At 35.5% G+C, this 23,524-nt stretch overlaps 1 protein-coding gene across 3 annotated transcripts in view; it reads right to left on the reverse strand.

Annotated features, from left to right (window-relative positions):
* LOC145662247 (glutamate receptor 1-like) overlaps positions 1-23,524 on the reverse strand; it is a 1,126,308-nt gene that overhangs the window by 448,831 nt on the left and 653,953 nt on the right. For 2 of the 3 annotated variants that reach the window (XM_081727624.1, XM_081727626.1), the window contains exon 13: positions 4,195-4,553. In XM_081727624.1, the coding sequence (XP_081583750.1) occupies positions 4,195-4,553 (359 nt within the window). Of the gene's footprint in view, positions 1-1,990; positions 2,347-4,194; positions 4,554-23,524 lie in introns of all 3 variants that reach the window. The other variant, XM_081727625.1, reaches the window with a different exon arrangement.

The raw sequence follows: 23,524 nt of genomic DNA on the forward strand, positions 1-23,524 counted from the left end.
AAATGTATTAAGCTAGTATATTTATTAATTTATAAATAATAGCTACCAAAATATAATATAAAACATTATTTTATAAGGAAAAGATATTTATTAAGTCAAGTAATACATTTTAAATGCTGTAAAACGAAACAAGACATTATTTTTGGATTTTTATAGCTAGAACATGCTTAAATATAAGTCAACATTTAAACAACAATTAAAGAAAAACATTAAGTTATTTTTATCGTTATTAAATTAAGTATATTATTTAGATTATTTTTATTAAATCACTTTCTTATAACTAACAAGTTAAAACAAAGTGTTTATAATACAATATTTTGTGAATGAAATTCATTACTGAAGTTATGATTTTTTGCAGGAATACTAAGATATGGTAAATAGGATACGATTGTATATAAGTTTACGGGTATCAATATGAGAACACATATCAAAGGATATTTGCATAAAGTTTAAGGATAACTAAGGAATAATTTAGGTAGGATTTAGGATTTTGTTATGAGAATATCTATTTGATAAATACAAACTTAAGGGACTACCGTGATTAGTAACCCGAAATAAAATTATTTTCTATTAATAACATGCACATGCTTTCACATTAATTTACAGTTTTGTTCTGTTCCAGTGTTTCAAGGGATTGTTTAATTTTTAACATTCTTTATATGTAAAGAATATATAGCTTTTCAATAGTTTTAGTAGATCTTTGTTAGCATGAAATAAAATACAGCATAAATTTTTATAATAACAATCTCAACAATTGTTAGTTACTTAAAATGGATAATAAAGTAATCTTATAATTTTCCTGATAAATTATAGGTTGTCAAGTTTTCCTGAAAGTGCTATTTGTTTATATTACATTAAAATAAAACATTTCTTTGCAAATTCGAGAGTTTGAAGATAGTATCGAGATTTATTTGCTAAAATAGGGCTGAGAATTTTTTTCTTGATTCTATACGACGTATTTCTATCAATACATACAAGATCTTTTATTGTGTTATTAATACTGAAAACACAGTTAAGCTGGGTTAATTTCTTGTTAAACAGTGGCGTACCTAGTGTACAGGAGTCTAGTTAGTCAGGATATTATATTGTGTTTGTTATGATCAGCACGACCCCTCACAATTAGATTATATTCTTATTCAATTAGGTTATGTATCAACTCAGAATTTTCAGTTAAAACTCAAAATCGTGGGTCCTCATATAAATAGAATACGCAACTAAGCTCCCAAAATCCGTGTGCGCTAATATTTTGATGCAGTTGAATTTACCACTTTGCGATAAGTACAGTGTAAAAACACAAATAACGTATTTATTTTGTACTATTACGTTAATGTTATGATACATAACAAACTTCTACAAAGTACTGGGGTGTACTAAGTGGTTACATGAATACGAACTTGTTTTGGTATAAAAAGCGAGGTTTTAATTGCGTGGGTGGCAGAAGTGAGTAATTATAGGACTCCGCCTTATCCGGATATTTAGCTATCTGGCATGCTCTTCCGCTACATTGGGCCAAATATTTGTAACCTACCAGATAGGAAATTGCAGCCATAATATGCGAATGAAACTTCCATTAGCACAAGTGTATTACCGTATTTGTCATTTTACATTGAAATATTAACATTTAAAAAAATAAATTATAAATCCAAGATACGCAATTGTGAAAAGTTGATGAAACAGACGTTATGTCAATGTTCTTAATCTATAGTAGCTGTATCTATTCCTGCTACGTTTTAACTTACAAATAATATCGTGCAAACGTTGTACCTATTTTATTCAATAATTGATTATTTACTTATTTTAGTATAACTTTTAATATACGTTATATTTTAACGTAATTTTAATCACATTAGAATTTGGATTAATTTATACTTTAAAATAAGACAAACAATAAAATAATAAATAAGGACGTATTCCCTTGAAATGATTGGAGAGGACAGTTTGAAAGTATAGACTGAGAGAGATAGAGAGAGAGAGAGAGTTAATGCCCTACCTGGGGGAAATATCACAGCCCTGTTGCATAAAGGCCCCCAACGCAAACCAGAGGCTGTTGAGGATGCTGAAATCATTGGTGACGCTGGTCCCTGCCATTGTGTCCTCAATCCTCCACTCGTAAGGGCTGAAGCGGGAGACAATAAAAAGGACGATGCTGACGCCGACATATGAGAAGATGACGCACACCCAGATCTCTTTGGACAGAGGGTTCATGAAGCTAAACACCCCAGGCTTTTGTTTCACTGGTTTCTTTATCATTATGCTGATGCCCAGAGACATGAAGGGCTTGCTAAAGTCAATCACTCGCTCCCGCTCGGAAGTTATCGTCATGGACGCGATTGCAATGTCTGCCTCCTGCGGAAGAAAAGAGAAGGCACGTTGGTTTGTTGGTAGGGATACTTGGGGGATCTCAATTATGATTTAACAATGGGAGGAAGTGGGAATCAAAGGTTGTTTCCTGCACCCAGGCTAAAGGCCATATCTGAAAACAAATTGGAAGTAAATCATTAGTATAGATGGAAGTTGGTTTTGATTTTCAGCTAACTATACCTATTTAACTGAAGATCAGTAGTCGCTCTTTTGTTCTGAACAAATAATCCAATTCCTTTTGTGTGAAGTCAATTGCTATGAGAAATGGAAAAAAGGACACGGAAAACTTAACGCACTTAAGTAATGCGAGAATTCACAATTCGAAAATAGATATAGTTAGAAAAAATAACCAAGACACGCGACTTAAATCCATGTATAGACCCACATACGACGTATAATGGAATAGTTCATGTATACTCATAAACTTAATAAATCCTTCAAAATTAAAGTGCAATAATTATAGCGACCACTGATCTGTTTGGTAAGAAACAGAAAACATTTAATTCAGTACTATTTTTGGACGTCAACATTTCCTAAATCGGAGTTAAGAATGTTTTATTTTGTTTTATATTTCCTATATAAAAGTCAAATTTTATTTCGTGAAATGCATATTTTATTATAAAACGAAATAATTCCTTCAAAATATTAGGAACAAATGTGTAACGAAGTATCTCTAAGATTTTTAACCTTTCAGTTGAAATATAATAGGATGTACCGGTACATGGAAGAATATGGTGTATAAGCATATAATAATTTATTTATAGATTAGCGCATATTCACTTTAAATTTAGGAAAGAAGTAGTGTATACGGGGGTTCCCACACGCTACATATTTTCAAAAGTTCGAGAGTATGCCTATCAAAACAGATATCATTACATCACCGTTCTCAGATTGCGAATAACTGATTCTGATATAGAAAAATATAGGATATATAAATACTGCTTATTCTAGCATTGAACTACTTATAACGGAAATTTTAAAAAAATGGCCAAAGCAATTAAAGGGACTTTAATAACCTGTATTACTGTTTCGGTCATACATGATTGGCTTCATCAGACAGATTACATTCAAAGATTATGGATCATTATTTATTGATGGTGCCGCCGTGGCTCAGTAATACAGTGCTCATCGCTGTGTTTGGGATTTCTGCTCCGGCATCTCAGATCCCGCCAACTGAGTTTTGTGGAGGACTGCACCATGTGCGTGGGTTTTTTCACTCTGCTTTAATTAATCACTATCATTCATCTAATTATCATCGTCTCCCTTAGCTTCGGTGCATAATCAGGGTCGTTAAACTGAAATATTTTGTCATGGATCATGAGGATATTGCAGAAACTGTGATACGTGTCATTAAAACTTCAGCGTTTCTTTTGCCACTTCTTATTTTAACCTAAGGTAGTTGATGTAGACTTCATTCTCAGTCGCAGAAGTAATTGCTTACGTATCTACGTTTTCTGTACCCAAGTGAAAACAAAGTCTGAATGTAGAAGCAGAAAGATTACCTACTCACATACAATTCCAGACAGAAGGTGCAATGAATATCGGAATCCAATTGATTTGTGAAAATTGTTGCAAAAAAGAGTGCTTCTGCCATTGATAATGGAAATATAATGCTGTATATCTTAGTTTTAAGCACAAATAAAGCTTAGAGAGTCAATTTGAGTCAGTTTTCTTTTATTTAGATTTTGCTGTGTAGTATACCAGTACAAAAATAAATAAATAAAATAAAACCACTATGAGTAATGTTTGAGTGTTAGGAAATGTTGCATCCAAAATGAAATTATTAACCTGAAAAGAAGACAACATTGAATTACTGTTCTTGTCCATTGTTACCTGGGAAAAGTGCTATTTCCTTGCTTGAAGGCGCTCTCTAGAGCAAACCAAAAGCAATTCTTGAGCGTGAGATCATTGACAACTATGATCTCTCCCCGCCAACCAAGCAGCTTTCTCCATCCAGACGGGCTGAATCGGTTCACAAAATACAGCACTAGGCTCACCACAACATAGATGCCGGCTATGGAGACCCATACTTCGACTCCCAGTGGGTTCATAAAACTGAACACCCCAGGAGCCTGCTTCACTGGCTTCTTTATCATGATACTGATTCCAAGATCCATGAAGTGTTCGCTGAAATCAATCACCCTCTCGCGTAGAGTGGTGATCGTCAAAGGGGCGATTGCCATGTCGGATTCCTAAGAGAGGTTCACACAATCAAAGCTGTTAATCATGTACAAAGCAATGGACACAAGATTTTAGAAAAAAATTTTAAAGGAGTAGAAAGCCTCGGGGAAAGAACTGTTAACACTTAATTCTTAACACATAACTTTTAACGAAAGTTAACACATAATTAATTCTAGAAAATAGTAGAGATACTTTACGACATAAAGAAAAAGAAGATTTGTTCTTTTCCCGAGGTATACATTAACATTAATATGCGTAAAAATATAAGCACTGCCCTGTTTATAGTACTGTCCTGTTTACTTAGGCTTTCTAGTCTTTGCTCCTTATGTATAATGAATCGTGAACTTTGTATGCTTCACATAACAAACTACAATTCTGCATGACTTCTGACTTCTTTATAGATACATCAATTTGATAGTAGAGTATGGGACAGAATTGGCAGCGCGTGGGCTAGGTGAATGAAATGAAGGTTGTGGCACAAATTTTCGCATGTGCTAAACAGTTGTGGCTAAGCAGACACACTAAAGCACAAGCAGGTGAATAGATGCAAATACATTTTGCAAATGTACACAAAGACATGGCAACACCGCAGCCCTCTCATTCGTTAATAACCTTTAACTAGAACTCGGAGCACCACCTTCAATTGTTATAAACGCTATTCCTTAGCACAGTTAGAGTAATCTGTTTGTTGTATAAAAAAGGAAGTACTGTCTGACTGATTGAAAAATACCTACACCAAACCATACTGCTTAAGAGGCCCCATCACGGCTAAATTAAAATACCAGCTAATTTTACAATAATTATGTGATATCTTCATAGATAAAAGGTAATCGAAAAGCGGAACAAGAGCTCGCTAGACAATATTATTCTACAATAGATATCGTTATCACGACTCACCTACTTTTGGTTTACAGTCATTTAGAAAATTTTAATTTTACCTGGACAGAACATAGGATTTGTGACGAAAGCTAAATACCACTAAGGAAGGATTTTTCGAAATTCGACGATGAAGAAAAGAACTGTTTCAATAATTATAACAAGTTCCCCACATATCGGACTTTATTATGTTTCGAGGCTTAAAATTCGGTGTTTCCAATTTTTATTTAGGGTCATTCCACCTGAAGTGGTCCAAAAATGGTAAAACTGGTTGCTCGACCATCTCCTAAAATTACAAAAATTTCAGTGTGATTAACTTTGTGTTTGAAAAGGTCAATAACACTATTCACGTTGTCGTATGTTCCTGAATGGCGGCCATCTTCGTTGTCAGTTGAGTGCCAATTTTTACATTTGCAAGCGTGTGTGACAACTACAGTTGCTCAGTACGTACGAACCAGATGAACACCGAATATACACGAATGTTTAGAGGAGAGACTGAGATACACGCAGAATATATACTCTTGCTTCTAAATAAATATACAGGGTTGCAAACCACTACATGAAATCATCAGAAAAAGTACAGAAAATTACACTTTTCAAGGGGCTGTATTTTGGAATTGCATAAAGTGGGGGTGGGGGTTCATAAGTATTGTACGGAATACTATTGCATGTAAAGAGTCTGCAGAAATATCCACAGCTATGATATCACTGGCACCGTGGATTTATGAGGATCCGAAAATTGAAGTTTGAAATTTTGATGCCATTTTTGGGGAGTAATATCTCAAGAGGACAGTGCTAAAAATTACTGCTTAGGTCACAAGGTAATTCTGTTTCTGAATAAAGTATTGCAAAAAAAAAAAAAAAAAAATCAGGACTGATATTACATGGAGAAAAAAGTGAGTAAATGATAAAAGAGCGAAGAAAGCACGTATGTGATGATGATCGAAGCCCGGAAATATTTAAATGTTCCGATATTTTTCATACTAGATCTCAAAAACTACGCATGGTTTAGCAATTAGCCCCGCTTTCGTTTGCGTTCAGTTGTACAAAAGCTTGTGAGTGGCGTTTGTTCCTTCTTTCTAGCTTCGTGATCATTGCCATATCAATATTGGAGAGTAGGTTAACTCCCTCTTGCACCCACGACATCTATAATCTAATTGGATCGCGGTATTAAGGCACTCAATGTATCAGCAAGGTGTCACTGAAATGCTCCCAGCAGTGGCGGATCCAGGGGGGGCGATCGGAAAGGAAAGTTTTTTAAATGTTGTATATAAATAAAACCCATCCCAGAGTTTGGAGCTCTTAAAAGTAGCTCTAAGTAGCAGTATTACAACCCACCGCCCCCAAAGAAGTCCGTCCTGGATCCGCCCCTGGCTCCCAGTTACTGAAGTTAATGTGTTCACAAGATTGGTTTACATCTATCTATCTATATGACGGGACCTAATTGCTGAACCATGTGTAGTTTCTGAGATATAGCATGAAAAATATCCGAAATTTAAATTTTTCCTGCGTACCACCATCGTCACGCACGTGCTTTCTTTGCGTTTTTATCATGTCCTCACTTTTTTCTCCATGTAATATCAGCCCTGTTTTTTTTTTTTTTTTTTTTTATGCAATAGTTATTCAGAAACAGAATTACCTTGTGACCTAAGCAGTAATATTTAGCACTGTCCTCTTGAGATATTACGCCCCAAAGATGGCATCAAAATTTCAAACTTCAATTTTCGAATCCTCATAAATCTACGGTGCCAGTAATATCATAGCTGTGGATATTTCTGCAGACTCTTTACATGCAATAGTATTCAGTACAATACTTATGAACCCCCCCAACCTTATGCAATTCCAAAATACAGCCCCTTGAAAAGTGTAATTTTCTGTACTTTTTCTGATGATTTCATGTAGTGGTTTGCAACCCTGTATATTTATTTAGAAGCAAGAGTATATATTCTGCGTGTATCTCAGTCTCTCCTCTAAACATCGTTTTTGTTTGGTGTTCATCTGATTCGTACATACATGAGCAAGTGTAGTTGTCGCACACGCTTGCAAATGCAGAAATTGGCACTCCACTGACAATAAAGATGACCACCGTTCAGGAACACTTGTATATACATACGACAACGTGAATAGTGTTATTGACCTCAAACACAAGGTTCATCACACTCAAATATTTATACTTTTCGGAGATGGTCGAGCAACCTGCTCTGGACCACTTCGTATGGATTGACCTTATGGACGTATTTAAATATGTAGGTAAGGATTCTTTAATATCCTAGTGACCTAGAAGTGGAAAAAAACGGAAAAGTAAAGCTGTTCAGTTATGTAACTCAAATATCAAGGAAAACTAAAAAAATGTATATTTTGCATGAAAAATTGCGCAGTATCTCCGAACTTAGGGAATTATGATATATAGACGTCTTAATATTGGAAATTTCTCGTGGAAGGTTTAAAATGGGAGTTGTAATTAAATTAAAGATATGCAAATTCTTCAGAGTCTCTTTAGAATGAAGACTTTCTATCTAATATAATTGAACATATGGTTCTGCTTTTCGTGATACTTATCATAGAAAGGGAGAGAGAGAGGTGAAATCAAGCTCGCGCCAGGTCGCCATCTTCAATCGCTTGCGACGTTAGAAGTTTGCCGATAATGAACAAACTATGCTTCAAACTGCCAGAAACGTGAGGCGGTGAGGGTATAAATGTAATATTTATTAAACCTTGTTTTCTTCGTGCAAAAAATGGGGATATCTGCTAGTTATAAATAATTAGTAATTCTGTATGATAGCTTCATTCATATCAGGTATCAAAGCATTGAATATTATTAGGTATTCTACTTTTTGGCATGTCCTGCGACTAATGAGTTTCATTTTTTGTTCTTTTAAATTTTAAGTTTGGCCCTGGAAATGTTTCTTCCACGTTTCTCCATCTTCAGTTCTCTTTTTTAATTCCTAATATTTTCTTCTATTCTTTAAATCATCGATCAGTTGTGTTCCTCTTCTTCCTGTCCCTCGCTTTCCTTCCATCTTTCCTTCTATGGTGGTACGAAGAAGACAATTTCTTCGCAAGAGATGTCCAATCCAATTAGCCTTCCCATAAAAAATGCTGGTTAAAAGCATTCTCTTCTCTCCTATCTGTTTTGAAACATCATTGTTTGTTACTCTTTCTATCCATTTTATCTTCTCCATCTTTCTCGAACATCACACTTCATAGCTTTCTAAATTTTTCTTCTCTAACTTCCGTAATGTCCAAGTCGCTGAACCATACAGCCCAATACTACATATATAGCATCCAGTGGCGTATTTACGATTTTGTTTCGTGGCGGGGGGGGGGCTTTGCCTGAAAATGTGAAAATTCTGCAAGATATTTCATATACTTTACTATAGTAAGTAGGATTTCGGGGGGGCTTAAGCCCGGAAGCCCCCCTAAATACGCCACTGATAGCACTAAAACTTTGATACAGAAACTTTAAATAGAACTGCTTGTACCTGAGGTGCAATTGATTCTTGGACGAGCATTAGGAATAGATGTACCGTACTTTTTCGCGTATTGTCCTAACACACGTATTTTTCCATATCTTTCAGAAAAACATTTTCGATATTTATTTACTCATACAATTATCGTTTTGTTTAAATAAATATTATGAGGCTGATATCTATTCACATAGACTTTTTGATTATTTGCTAATATGATTATTTTCTTCTAACATTGGATTCCTTCCTTATTTTCTCTTTTCGATTTACGTGTGTTAAAATTAGTACACCAACATATATGTATAGTGGAGTCATACGGCAGATTAGAGTGCAATAGTCTCTGATTCTAGAGATAAAAATTTTATACAAATGAGTTACGTTTCACTTTTTGAAACAATGGTGGACTTACAAATTATCCTAGTAGCAAGAAAGCTTCCGGCCAATTGGCGCGATCTTGACTTTGGGGTTTCTACGTTTGCCCTTGAAACGCATGCTTTCATAAAATATATTCTTTTTTTTAAATTTTGTATTTGCAAGCCATACTTTAGACCCTTCACAGAGTGTAATAACATCATTGGCCGTTCATTTGCTATTGGCTTGACTTGACTTCTAAAACGCTAGCGTCAAGTTTGAATGGAACACTGAATCCAAGGTTGCTCCCATGTAACTTCGTTACTGGAATCCAGCTTGCGGCAGGCTTGCTCGCTTAAAAATCAAGCTGGCCGACTTTGACTTTCTGTTACTGTCGACTATCGCCGAGAGAAATACTTTTTAGGATAAGATAGGATTTTAGATTGCTGGTCTTTCGGCATCTAAGGCCATATAGCCCCTCACATTTTGAGGGATGACGTCCTTCGGCGAGCACACAATCCGGGGAAAGGGAAGGAAGAAAGCATTGGGGAAGGAAGGAAGCGGCCTGGGACCTATAAGTTAGATACCACCCCGGCATTTGCCATGTGTGAATGAGGAAAACACCGGAAAAACTTCATTCAGGGTGGCTGACCTGAAAAAGCGTTTTACACTTTTTTGACCGAGCGGCCCCACCGAGAATCGAACCCGGGACCGAGAAATACTTTTTGTATAAAGTAGACTGACACATTCTAACCAAAGCATATACTATTTAATAAATAATATTGTTACAGTTTCAGAAGCTTTGGTTGCAGGTCCGTATCCATGGGGGTCTAGGGAGGCCGGGCTCCCCCTAAATATTTGGTCTGGCTACCGGCCTGTATCTTTGCCGGAACTATAACAATATTATTTATTAAAGAGTATATGCTTTGGTCAGAATTTGTCTTTTATTTTATACAAGAAGTTCCAAAGCTAAAATGGGGCCGCGGTGGCTCAGTGGTAGAGCGTTCACCTCTGTTGCATGGGGTCCCGGGTTCAAACCCAGCTCCCGCCAAGTGAACTTTGTGGTGGACAAACACCGTGTGCGTGGGTTTTTCTCGGGGTTCTCCCGTTTCCTCCCACTTCCTTCATTCCACCATTTCGTTCAACTCTCATAATCACCGTCTCCTTTAGCCTATCCGTCATAACCGTGGTACGTAAAACTCAAAGATTTCATTTCATTTCATTTTTCCAAAGCTAAAATCAGTAGTATTCAGAAGTACTTTGCGAAAACGCCTATACATTTGGTAATTCAATCTTGTAGAATGGCGTAGTCCGTCCATCTGTCTGTTGACAAGTATCAGAGATATCAAGATGTGGTTTCCTGCAATAGATTCATTCTCCCAAAAATAAATTTCATATTCTTCATTAACCCTCTACTCAAACCACAAGTGGTTCAAATTAAAGATTTCCGGTTTCAACACTATTTGCCATAGAACATAAATGGTAACAGATAACGATAACATGTCTTCTGTAATCGATTAGTGTCTCAAGAGAGCATATCATCACAACCCGCAACACTCTATCAAAACCGGAAGTGGTTGAATTTCCCTACTACTTTTAGTTTCAATATTGATTTTCATAGAACAAAGCTGTACGAGACATCGAGATTTTTGTAATGGATTCATTGTTCCACGAATAGGTTCGACCTTCTGCATTAACACTTTACTCAAAGCGAAAATGGTTCAAATTAACCATTTCCGGTTTCAACTTTTATTGCCATATAACAAAATGGTACTATATAGCAATAAGCGGTTTTCTGCAATCAGTTCAGGGTGTAAAGAAAAACCACACTCACAACACATAACACTGTACCAAAACCGGAAGTGATTGAAATTTACTACAACTTCCGGATTCAATGCTGATCTTGAAAGAGCTGTAATTAATATCAAAATGCAGTTTATTGCAATCGATCCACTTTTTAAAGAGTAGGTTCTATCTTCTCCATTAACACTCTATTGAATCCGGAAGTAGTTAAATATAAACATTTCCGGTTTCAATATTTATCGCCATAGAACAGTAGTGGTAATAGATAGCGACAATCGGTTTCCTGCAATTGATTCTGGGTCTCAAGGGAGCATATAATCATAACCTACAATACTCTACCGAAAGCGGAAGTCCTTGAAATTTACTATTACTTCCGGTTTCAACACTCTCTTTGATCTTATTATTCTATTGCAGCTAGTAGTTATAGATGTACTACTTCAAGTTTGAGTATTGAATCCCCATAGTTTGGAAGTATACTGTACTTTAACATTGTGAAACGAAATTCATTTATTTATATTAAATTAGTATATTTACTTTAGTGTATTTACTTTAGTACTTTAGTATATTTACTGCAATTAATAAGTAAATAAGTGTTGTTTTATACTATTACGTATTATGAACACGCATGTATCAAAGGATATTCACAAATGCGCAAATGTGCTTGTCTTCTCCCTTGAATCAATTTTTAACTTCATGTTGGAAAACATCCTGCGGACATTCATCAGTGGCGGATCTAACCCAAGGCCGGGGGGCCTAACCTTCAGTTTTGAGTGACCAAAATAATTGAAGCTATTACCGTATTTATATGTTTTTGAAAGTTTGTAGTAAACTCATGATACAGAACATAATCTGGGGGCTGGCTCCGCCCCTTAAATATTACCTGCTACATCTGTGTCTGACATTCATGTTCACCTGGTGGAAATACCTATATTTAAAGCAGAAATTTACACTAAATTATTTACTTTACTCCAGGAGCGGATGCAGGTAGGGAGGCGATCGGGACGATCGCCCCTCCCCCCAGAATAGGAAACTTTCTTATTTTTTATATATAAATACAACCCATCCCAAAGTTTGGAGCCCTTAAAAGTAGCAGTGTGACAACCCACCGCCCCCTCAGAAGTTGGTCCTGGATCCGCCCCTGCTGTCATCTACCAAAATATAATTACACTTCTTCTTTCTGAATCTTCGTGTATAAAGGATCCAAAGTCCTTTAAAAATGGGTGAATCCAGGTGAAATGATATCCAGGCCAGGTGGCCTCCTTTGACTACTATTTTACATTATGATGACACCAGAGATGGCAAAGAAACGGATGCCACCATGGTGCCTATGTGTCCTAATCTCCGACACATTGTAACGTCAGTGTTGTAATATAAATCCACCCCTTTTGATATACTAAAGAATAGTTGTCCGATAAAACTGTTTTCTGATCGTCTGTTTGCCCTCTTCAACAAATTAAAGTTGGGGCCGTAACTGTTTCTATGCGTACTTAATTATATCACAGTTTCATATTTCTCCCCTGAATAATGACAAGGAAGTAGAACTCTTGTTTCAAACTAACCATCATAGTCTGGGAACTTCCAAAGTGGTAAAAGGGCTTTCAGCACCAAGCAATAACAAAAAAACTGCTCTCTAAAACAGTAGTTTGAGAAAAAGTCTTTGAGATATCTTCAGCAAACGAAATAAAATAGTAAAATGATTTTTTTTATTTTATTAGAGAAGGATTTTTAGGGAATGAACACATTGCAGCCAAGTATGTAGTATAATCTTTGGTATCATAATCAGCTGAACAAAAACTAACAATTACCAGAAGAAAGTTATTTAGGAATCATATAAATTAAGAAGAGGGAAATATTACGAAGGTTTCAGATATGAATTAAGACCCATTTTCTTCTCTAATTAAACTGTAATAGGGTTACTTGTAGATTGTAATAATATGCATCTAATTGCTTTCTGGAGAGTTGAAAATTTTTATCTCTGGTTATTACATGTAATTACTTATGAAGAATGTGTATGAAAGGTGTTGGGTGGAGCGGAAATGTAACTTGTATAATGGTTCTATTGCCAGTAAAATAATAGCAATAATAGAGCGTTGGTCCATTTGCTAGGCTTCTGGATGTAGGCGTACTTTTTTCTAAACACTAGAAGCACCAAGCGGTTTTCCAGACTGCTTCCAGATAAACATATTATCCGTTCTCAGTAACTTTTATTGGTTAGTCGCCCATACACATTGACTTTTATTTATTTGCTACTAGCATATATTACCCGATTCGCTGGGTTGAAATAAATAATTTAAATGCACACTGATATTGCTCATTATGGATAATTTTAATGTATGTCATCCCTCCTCATCCCCCAAGTGTCAGGGCTGAAAATGGACTTAAACAACATCAGAAGTGTCACTGTTCATTTCAGCGACCGCAAGAACTATAGATTCAACAGTAGTATCTGTCATTTTTGACCATTTATATATAGATACCAGTATACATACATATATATATATATATATAGACCTATATATATATATATTCCCCACTCCCATGTTGAGGGCCATGGCATCGGAAGTATCAACGTTCATCTCAGCGACCTCAAAAAATGTGGATTCAGCACTATCGGTTATTTTCGATGATTTTTAAATATATCTTCTTCCCCCTCCCCCAAGTTGTGGGTTTGAATTTGGATTTAAACGGGATCGAAAGTACCACTGTTCATCTAAGGGATCCAGAAAACTATAAATTCGACACTGATAGTGGCCATTTTCGATCATTTTTATATATATCTCTTTCTTCCCCTCCCCCAAGTGGCGGGGCTGATTTTAGATTTAAACCGGATCGCAAATGTCACTGTTCATCTGAATGATCCCGAAAGCTATGGATAAGACACTAATATTGATCATTTTCGATCATTATTATATATAGCTTCCCCTCCCCCTCCTCCTTGCTGCGACACACTTCATCAGAATTGTCACTGTTAATTTCAGCTACTCCTAAAGCTATGGATTTGACACTAATATTGGTCATTTTCGATGATTTTTAAATGTTATCCCCCTCCCCAACTATCATTGCTGAACTTGCATTCAAAACAGCATCAAAAGTGTCACTGTTTCTCTCTTCGACCAAGAAAACTATGGATTAAACACTAATATCGGTCAGTTTTTTTATCATTTTGAAATTTTCTCCTCCTCCCCCTCTCCTACGTTGCATCGTCAAACTGAATAGCCTAAAGCAATCCCTGCTCCTAAACTCATGTATGTTGAAAATTTGATTGAGATCGGTCGGGTGGTTTCAAGAGTGATGAAGTCACAGTCCTTTTTTTTTTTTTTACATATATCTCCCCCTCCCTCTCCGCTACGTTGGCTCATCAAAGTAAAACGATAAAAAACACCCAAGGCCCGACCCTCATATATGTTGAAAATTTGATCGAGATTGGTTCTGTGGTTCAAAAGTTATTAGGTTTTATTAGTTTTCATTTATGCGTTCCCCTCCCCTCCCCCGCCCCTAGGATCTACCGTTGAAATGAAATTGCAAATATGTTTTCAGATCCGAACCTCATGTATCTTGAAAAATTTATTGAGATATGTCGGATAGTTCAAGAGTTATTAAGTTAAAAAATAGTCACTTTCACTCTTATATACATTGCTTTTTATATAAATCTCCTCCCTCCCCCTTCCCTAGATTGCACCGTAAAAGTGAAATGACGAAAATATCCCAGGTCCGAAGCCTATCTATGTTGAAATTTTAATTTCTGTTTCAATTTTGAATAAAAGTGGTGAGTGCAACTGCATATGTTTCTAGATCCGATAATTAACTCCATTGTGGCTATATGATTCGCGTATGCGTCATCGGACGGGAGGTCCGCGTTCGATTTCCGGAGGGAGTTCATGTAGTTCTGATCGGTCGTTAGGCTGTAGGTCCATATCTCATACAGCCTTGCTGTTGAAGTGAACGGTAAACTTTAATCCATCCATCCAACCATAGATCTGGTAGTAGAGCCACTAAGTCATCATGTAATAGTGGCTCTGAATTCTAACATTTTAGATAGATTCGCAGCTAGATGAAACATTAGGAGTGGGGATTGTAAGTTTTAGTTGTAATTTACACTGGTAGAAGGAATTTAACGTTCTGCCCTTCTTCCTCCTGGTGCGTATCTACGTTTCCATAGTAGTTCGAAGATTCAGGAGAGCAGTGCGTACTGAAGGAGGTTTCGGGTTTTAAACTATTCTTGAGCAAAGATATTATTTAGAAATAAACAATTACGATATTGAAATACTTACACACACACACTTAAAATTACAAATAATCACTAATAACTTCAAAGGTCAAACCCCTTTCTCTTTAGAACTTCCGCGTACGCCACTGAAAACGAGAGAAAATAGTTCCTGATTCTTCTATCACAAGCCAATGCCATTTCATTTTTAATCTCATTGTTCCCCCCCCCCTTCAGTTTGTTTATTTATTTCTTAGCACAAAATTACATATAACTTTTTTGTTCAATTAGTTGGCAACATTTCTGCACTGTAGTCTGCATTGTTTACAAAAGGTGCAAAGCTTCGTGAAAATCAGAATAGTATCAGATCCTGAAGCCATATCAATAATTGCTCTAGTATTACAAGAATAGTCTTATTAAGAATGTGTACAAACGTCTTTCGAATTACTGAGATTGGAGGTAGACCTAAATTCGGACCAAGTAGACCCTGTGTGTGTATCCTTGAGTCAAAATACAACTATAGAATTTAAAAAGAAATACTAAGTTTTTTTGGGGGGAAAGTCCGAAACCGGTGGATTCTTCTCAGCATAAATGTAGCAATGTTCACAGTTTTCAGTTAATGTTTTTAAAATTTCGAGCTTGTTTTAACGTTAAACAGCCTCAGAGATCTATCTGGTGATGTGTGTAAATCACTAAACCTGTGTGTTTACACTTTGAACAGTAACACAGATTTCTAAAGGCGTTTCAGTTTTCTTTCGTTGTCGACAGAGGGCAGAGCGTGCTTGGACTTATAGAGCCATCTATTGACGCTTTCTCTTAACTTTGTATCGATTCAGTTGAGTGACCATAAATCGTGTAAATATTAAATATTCACAAAACGCCTTGTTATTCTAGCTGAGTGCTGGTAGTTAATCCTTACGATCTAACAAGATGCCGCAATACGGTCCAATGTTAGAAGATTTGAATGTTACAACTTAATTTAAACTAACGGTCGCCAATAGCAGTAGAATATACTCGAAATTTGTTAGGAAAGTACGAGGACCATACCAGTATTTGATCAACCTTATTTTGTTTATTTTTGTGAATAGTCTTTTAAAATAATAATAATGTTTATTTCTGTGCCATGAACAGCCTAACGGCAAAAATGCAATACCTCGTGAAACGGAAATAAGGGCTCGGTGGCTCAGTGGTAGAGCATTTACCTTTGATTGCATGCAGTGCCTGGTTCGATCCAAGCTCGCGCCAAATGAACTTTGTGGTGGACAAATACCGTGTGCGCGGGTTTCCACGGGGTTCTCCCGTTTCCTCCCACTTTCTTTATGTCATTCATTTCTCATTATCATCGTGTCCTTCATCCTAGTCAGCCTAATAGTTGGGACGTAAAACTCAAATATTCCATTTCATTTTCAAACAAAAATAAACACATGTTGCATACAATGTAACCTACCTACTGAAACATTAAAACAATAATAAAATAAAAGGGTATTGGATGAAATAAAACAGTATTGGATTAATAATTCCTTGTCAAATTAAACGGTGTGACAAACATCTTGGCATTTGAAGGGGGCGCTCCAAGTTCCCTTTAAATGCTGTTTACAAATGAAAGGTCAGCGGCATTGCCACGTTTATTTTGTACACATCCACGTCTATCCCCTGTCACCTGATCGCGCTGTAGTTTGTCTCCTTAGCTATAGCCACACCCCTTTACCACTTGGCAACGTCGCCCAGAGTTTGTGTTTTATTCGTTTAGCTGAAATGCCAAGATGTTTGCCACAGGCTTTAATAGGATTTTTTTTAGTCTCAAAAGAGATACATTGTCAAAAATACTACAAATAATATTTGTAAAACTCTAAAATTCATGGTTCTGTTCTCAAGGGTAAAAGTGGATCTGAAAAAAAAGACGGGCTAATTAACGTCACAGCTTTCCCTGTGCCTATCTTTGCCCCTGTAATTTTTTAGGAAGTGAGGGGGACGTCATAGCTATTTTTTTGGAAGTAGGGTAACGTCATACTCACTTCCCTGTCACTTTCACCCCTGTCTGTACTGATAAAAATAAGTTAAACTAAATAAAAAGAATGGGTCATTCTTAAACAACAGATTTTGGATTCAAAGGAACTAATGTTGGTCCATTTCTCGTATCATACATTGGTACTCTTATACTTATATTACGCAATTATTATTATTATTATTATTATTATTATTATTATTATTATTATTATTATTATTATTATTATTATTATTATTATTATTATTATTATTATTATATTGACTTGAAATAAGTTCTTATTCTGCTAAAGAAATTGGAAATATTTGTTTTACTTGCTGATTAGAATATTTTTTCTTTTTTCTTTCCTTTTTCTTTTTTTTAAAGGAGAGATTGGTGATGTTAAAATCTTAGAAATGATCTTTTATAAATCTAAATGTCAATTCGTTGACTCTACTTGCAACTACATCAAATACACCAACAACTAATTCTGATATCTTCTCTTATATATTTATTGTTAATCTGAGTCACTCTATTTCCATATCTTTACATAACTCACATTATTATCATCGTATATCCTGTTAAATCATCTTTCTTCCTATATTTATAATCTTTCTCGTAATCTTTTAAATCCTCAACATCTATATTCTCAATCTTATTAATCTATATCTTGATTCTCTTTATTTGCACATACTCGTATCCATTTTACCTTACCAACGGCTAGTGTCACATACTTGAACACTTTGTACCTATGTACTTCTTATCCTCTAATAGGTGACTATTTGGATTTCTTGAACAAGATCGCACATTACACTTCTGTTCATTTCTAACGTTATTATTATTATTATTATTATTATTATTATTATTATTATTATTATTATTATTATTATTATTATTATTATTATTTCAGTTTAAGTTCCACGTTATGCTCTCTGCGTTAAGGGAGACGGATGATTAAGGCAAGTGAATGATGATGAAAAATGGTAAAATGAGAATGTGGGAGCAAAAGGAAGTACCCCCATAAAACTCACGGACACGACGTTATCTACCAGAAACTTATTTGGCAGGGCAACGAATCAGGGACCCCACGTACTAGAGGTAACCGCTCAACCACTGCGCCACTATGCTCCCCTCTAAAATTAAATAACTCGGGAATGGTATAAAAAGTTTTGAACCCAGATAAAAACTAATTTAAAAAATAAATTCGTGTTTTCGTATAGCGTGTACTTCACTTAAATTGTGATGAGGTAATTGGGGAGTTGCAGGGCCGCTCATAGTTGGTAGGATACAAGTAACACTAAATTTCATTATTGATTAGAGGTACTTAATAGAGACATGAGATCCAGGCCCGTAGCTAGCCTGAAAATATATGGGGGATTAGAATTTATGGGGGTCCCATCCAACCATATTATAGTTCATCACCATATTATAGTTACAGTAATTTGCAAGCCTACTGTGAAAATTGTAGGATGGCAGTAAAAATTTAAAGGGCGGCCCCCATGCCCCCTTGTTCCCGTAGACACGGGCCTCATGAGAAAAATGAAAATGAAATATTTAAGTTTTATCGTCCCACGGTTATGCCGGTTAGGTTAAAGGAGACGGTGATGATAGGGCCTGATGAGATGCGAGGTAATTTACGCCTGTCATGGCATTACCATTCAAGGAGAGGATGGCTGGAGTTCAGGATTTTGGACAAAAAGTTTGGAAAAGAAATAAAACAAAATAAATTCTTGGGAGTTTGGTAATAATTATAATGTAATTAGTTAATTAACACTTTCAAATTTCCACCCACGTTTATTTTATAATGTTTTAAAGGCGACTTAAGGTGTTCATCCTGAACTCTGAATATAATGTTACAAATATAAATTAGAATTTTCATTTTCAGAGTTGTGTGTTGAAAATGGCGTTTCAAAGACGAGCTACTGCCTAAGAGTTGAACTTTGAAAATGATGTTTTGAAAGTAATTTAAAGCTTTTGTATTCAGACTTCAACTCTAAAAATGGAGACCTTAATAGAATTCGAAACATGAGCATTAAAACATCGATTAAAAATGGAAAGTATGATTTCTTGATATAAATATATTTGCAAAATTACGTTGAAATTTTTGTTTAGGTTTTGTTTGCTTGTTTCTTACTTTAGCGTCCCTTTCCAGAACTGAGCCTTTGTGAGAGATGGACCTACAATAATATAGAATCCGAATCGCAAATTACAATCAATGTCTTCTTATCAAATTGCAATCAATGTCTTCTTACCGAGAATCGAACCTATGATCCCGTGCAGGAAGTGTGTATTCTAGCTACTAGATAAGCAGCGAGGTGTATGTGTATGTGTTCTAATTGTTAAAAGCAGCATTACTTTATTCAATGTTGATTTTTTAATTATTAAAAAAGTTTAGAGCAAACAATACAACAAATTTAGCCTTTTTTTGGGTGATGAGTGCCTCTACTCTTTGTTTCCACAATGCCATCATTGTTGTAAGTTTATGTACGTTTATTCCGAAAGTGGTACGATGGAAAGAGGAACTTGTCATCGTTAAAGACCGGAACTCGATAGAAAGACGTCTTTTGCTTACACACATTTTCCGAATTTTAATTAATTAAAGAGCCTACTAGAAAATGAAGACGGAATTTCAGTAGGAGGTAGAATGATTAGATGTATACAGTTTGCAGATGATATAGTGTTTGTTGGAAAATCTGAAGAGAAAATCATTAAGATATCAGAAAACTTGAGGAAGGGCTATGAAAAATATGAGACGAAAATAAATTTTAGAAATACAAAAGCCATAATGATTGGAACGAAGCGCTTGGTGTCAAATATAGAAGTAGGAGGGGAGAAAATAGAACAGGTGACTAAAATTTAGTTTTCGATACCTGGGTAATATCGTTAGTGATGATATACGAAGTGTGAGCATGTAATAAAAGCAAATATAGGAATGATGAAAGAAGCCTTTAGAAGGAAGAAAAATGTATTTTGTGGGACCTTGAACAAAGAGTTGAGAAAAATATTCATAAAATGCTTCATGTGGAGTATTGTACTGTATGGGCCAGAAACATGGACATTACGCAAAAATGGTGAAAAATGACTGGAAGCTTTCGAAATGTGGTTATGGAGAAGAATGGAGAGAATTATCTAGATCGAGCCGAAAACAAATGAGAGGATGTTAGAAGGGAAGATTGTAGGGAAGGAAAAAATAAATATTTTTTAGATATTATTAAGAAGAGGAAGAGAAAATGGTTGGGACATTGACTAAGAACGAACTGTATCATGAGGGACGTTTCAGAGGGTACGGTCCCAGGATAGAGAGGGAAGGGGCGAAAGAGACTGCAGTTAGATAATATCAAAAGAGAAAAACTTGGAAGCTTTTCAGTTGTAGCAAGTGACCTGCCAGTAATGGCAGAATGCCTATGATGATGATAAATTAATAACTTCTAATACTACGATATAAAAAATATAAAATAATCTAGAAAATATTGACATACGTTCTAAAGAATCAATGGCTACTGCCAGGTCTTTTTAGACTCCCAAACTACTCTTTGAATAACTAAGGGAAATCTTACACAACAGTTAGGTCTGTCTGACTATTTGTCGGCAGATGTCAGAGCATAAACGGTAATAAATAGCGAGAATAGTTAGTCGATTTCGTAATCGATTCAGTGTTCAAAGAATAAGTAACGTCTTATCCCTTATATTCAAATCGGAAGTGGTATGAATCAACCACTTCCGGTTGATCACCAGAGTGAAAACATTAATATATATCGAGCCTTCAAAACCAATTTAGATATCAAGACTAGGCCCTATTTCATTTTTTTCACAATGATTGTGCATCCAAAGAATAGGTTCCATCCAGGGGTGGGTCCAGGACGGACTTCTTGAGGGGTTGTAATACTGCTACTTAGAGCTACTTTTAAGAGCTCCAAACTCTGGAATGGGTTTTATTTATATATAAAATAAGAAAGTTTAGTCTTCTGGTGGGGGTAGAGTTTGGATCCCCCCTGGATCCACCCCTGGTTCCATCTTTGATCTTATCCTTCAATTACAACTAGCAGTTATAGTTCTACTATTTTTGGTTGCACTGAGTTCTTCTTTACCCAGTATGTAATTGCATGTCTTAAGTTAAGATCTGGTATTCGATTGGCTCCTCTATTGTTAATATTTAAAGAGATTCTATAGGTTATGTGTAGGGATGCGCACGAGACAAGATTTGTGGCTGTCTCGTCTCGAAAATGTGCTGTAAAAGTGATGTATCGACTCGAAAAATGTATATTTTTCTATTGGAAGAGACTTGTCTCGACTCGAATTCTGTCAGGAAAATCGTGTCTCGACTCGTCTCGTGCGCATCCCTAGTTATGTGGAGATAATGCTATAAATTTTAAACCCTCGCGTTCCAGGTTCATTTTCTTAAGTGCGTGTAATAATATCAGGTTTTTACTTACTGTTAAAAGATTGTCAGGACCTTTATACGGTATAGGGCACAGTTATTGTATAAAGTTCAATGAACATCAATTTTGATCAATCGCACGTGTTCGCGTACACACACACACACACACACACACATATATATATATATATATATATATATATATATTGTTCTTTTTTGGATAATATATATACAGACACATGCACGAGGAAATTATTCAAATTACTGATAAAAATATTTGCATTATTAAACATTTGCGCTTTAAAAGGGAAATTTTGATGTTCTAAAGGGATTTTATGCTTCTTCATGTTGGCAACACTGACGAGAAATGAGTAAGTTGCTGTCAGCCGAGGAGAAACAGTACAACTAACTCGTTCCTTGCGTCCGATAAAAAAAAAAAAAAAAAAAAAAAAAAAAAAAAAAAAAAATCATCGTCTCCAGGATTAACACAACTCTTAATAATGGGTATGTTTTTCATGACATCTCCATGAATGACTGGTATTTCGCAACGGAGTATTTTATGACTGGAATGCAAGGGGTTAATCAGTATACATCTTTGTTTATATATATATATATTGTTTTAACGCTAGCAAAGATGCAATGTAGTCATATTCCTGCTCTGAATGTAATTCTTGACATTATTATCGTTTTCTTATACAATTTCAGTATGTTGGCTGGTATTTTAAAGTCTCGTTTTCAAATCACACCGTGCGCTACCCCTGTATTATACCAGAGTGCCGGCCAGCCCATCATGTGGGTACATACAAATGTTACTGCTCAGGCCGACGTGCCCACAGTGTATGCACATCGATCACTAGTTTATTATGAGAGAGAGTCATTTAGTCTGCCTGCTAGTATAATAAATTGGTTTATAAGGAAAATATACACATGATTTTTTGGTTATGAGAGTAATACATATTGGTCATGCAACTTGTGATACATATCATACTGCCCATGCTCTGGGAGGATCATTTTTTTTTTTTTTTTTTTTTTATGGTGGCAGTCGAAATGTTAAAAGTTTATCTGTTATTTTCTTTTATTCTTTCTGTAAACTCATCTATGTGCTTCTTGGAAGTTTAACTTATGATCGATCCATATTCCTAGATATTTCAATTCCTCTATTCTTTTAATTCCTGTATTATTTATTTCTAGGGTAGTATTTCTTTCTAACGTTTGCCCCATTAGCATACAATTTTGTCTTACTCGACAATAGTTTTAATTCCTTATTTTTGCACCACTCTTACTATGTTAAGTACTTTGTTTTCTTTCTATTCTAAGATGCAGCTGTAACTATTTTTATGTTCTCTGCATACCTTACGATTCCTTTTGTTTCTTTGAGTTTATCTAATACTTCAAAGCAAAGTGGATGATTATGTACCACAGTTCAATCCTTGTGGAGATCCTTTTGTTACCACCTTCTCTATGTGCAATCCCGGTGGTTTGTAATTACCTTTTTCTTCTTTCAGTAGTCGAGTACTTCCAGTAGTCGAGTACTAAGTACTAATTTAATATTGTACCACTTAACAATATTCCGTAAAATATACGAAAACTCGATTTAGGGTCCGTTCGAAATTTTGTGACCCTGGATCCAAAAACTAATTATTGTCAAATATTACAATTTTTTGATCAATTTTTTTTATCGTTCCTAAAATTTTTAATGTCTTATTCTTCTGTATTTTTCTAATATAGTTTGCCTTATGATTGGTATACTGGTATAATTTCCGTGACATTCTAGTCCTTTGTTTCAGTTTCCTTCGATTGCTGGTCCAACATATTTGTTTATTCATATGTCTATTTGTTTTGAGTAAGGAGGTTATAAACAAATCATATTTCTAACATATTTCTAATTCTAAGGAATTTCGTAATATGGTCATCTTACC

The sequence above is a fragment of the Thermobia domestica genome, chromosome 10 (assembly GCF_964235325.1).
Source record: "Thermobia domestica chromosome 10, izTheDome1.hap1.1, whole genome shotgun sequence".
NCBI lineage: Eukaryota > Metazoa > Arthropoda > Insecta > Zygentoma > Lepismatidae > Thermobia > Thermobia domestica.